This window comes from Sinocyclocheilus grahami, unplaced genomic scaffold, assembly GCF_001515645.1.
Source record: "Sinocyclocheilus grahami isolate Dianchi unplaced genomic scaffold, SAMN03320097.WGS_v1.1 scaffold7502.1, whole genome shotgun sequence".
Classification (NCBI taxonomy): Eukaryota; Metazoa; Chordata; class Actinopteri; order Cypriniformes; family Cyprinidae; genus Sinocyclocheilus; species Sinocyclocheilus grahami.
The window spans coordinates 453-840 of NW_015511512.1; the positions used below are offsets into that span (position 1 = coordinate 453).

At 44.6% G+C, this 388-nt stretch overlaps 1 protein-coding gene across 1 annotated transcript in view; it reads left to right on the forward strand.

The window, feature by feature from the left end:
* Positions 1 to 388, forward strand: part of LOC107577858 (mitochondrial folate transporter/carrier-like) — a 9,718-nt gene that overhangs the window by 233 nt on the left and 9,097 nt on the right. Inside the window, exon 2 of the mRNA XM_016263888.1 lies at positions 16 to 197. Within this exon, the coding sequence (XP_016119374.1) occupies positions 29 to 197 (169 nt within the window). The 5' untranslated portion in view covers positions 16 to 28. The remainder of the gene's footprint in view (positions 1 to 15; positions 198 to 388) is intronic.

Consider the following 388-nt stretch of genomic DNA (forward strand, 5'->3'; position numbering starts at 1 on the left):
TGTGTTGACCTGCAGTAAGGGAGCAGTCATGAGCCCCAGTCCCAGCCCGGGCTCTCCTGTGCCCCTGACCCTCACCGGCAGCCTGCAGAGACTCTTCAGCCATGTGAAGATCGAGAATTTAATAGCAGGGCTCAGTGGCGGGGTGGTGTCCACGCTAGTGCTGCATCCTCTGGATCTGGTCAAAATTAGGTTTGCAGGTATGTGTAAAACTAGAACCTAGAACCAATATGTCATTAAATGTACTGGGTGATTATGTCATTTGAGATTAATAGGTCAGGCATTCTTGAGACGTGGGACAAAACGGGTCCAGCAAGGGTATTAGCTTTAAAAAAAAAAAAAAAAGAAATTCAATTTTAAATGTCATGAGGGATTAATAATAGAATGTATT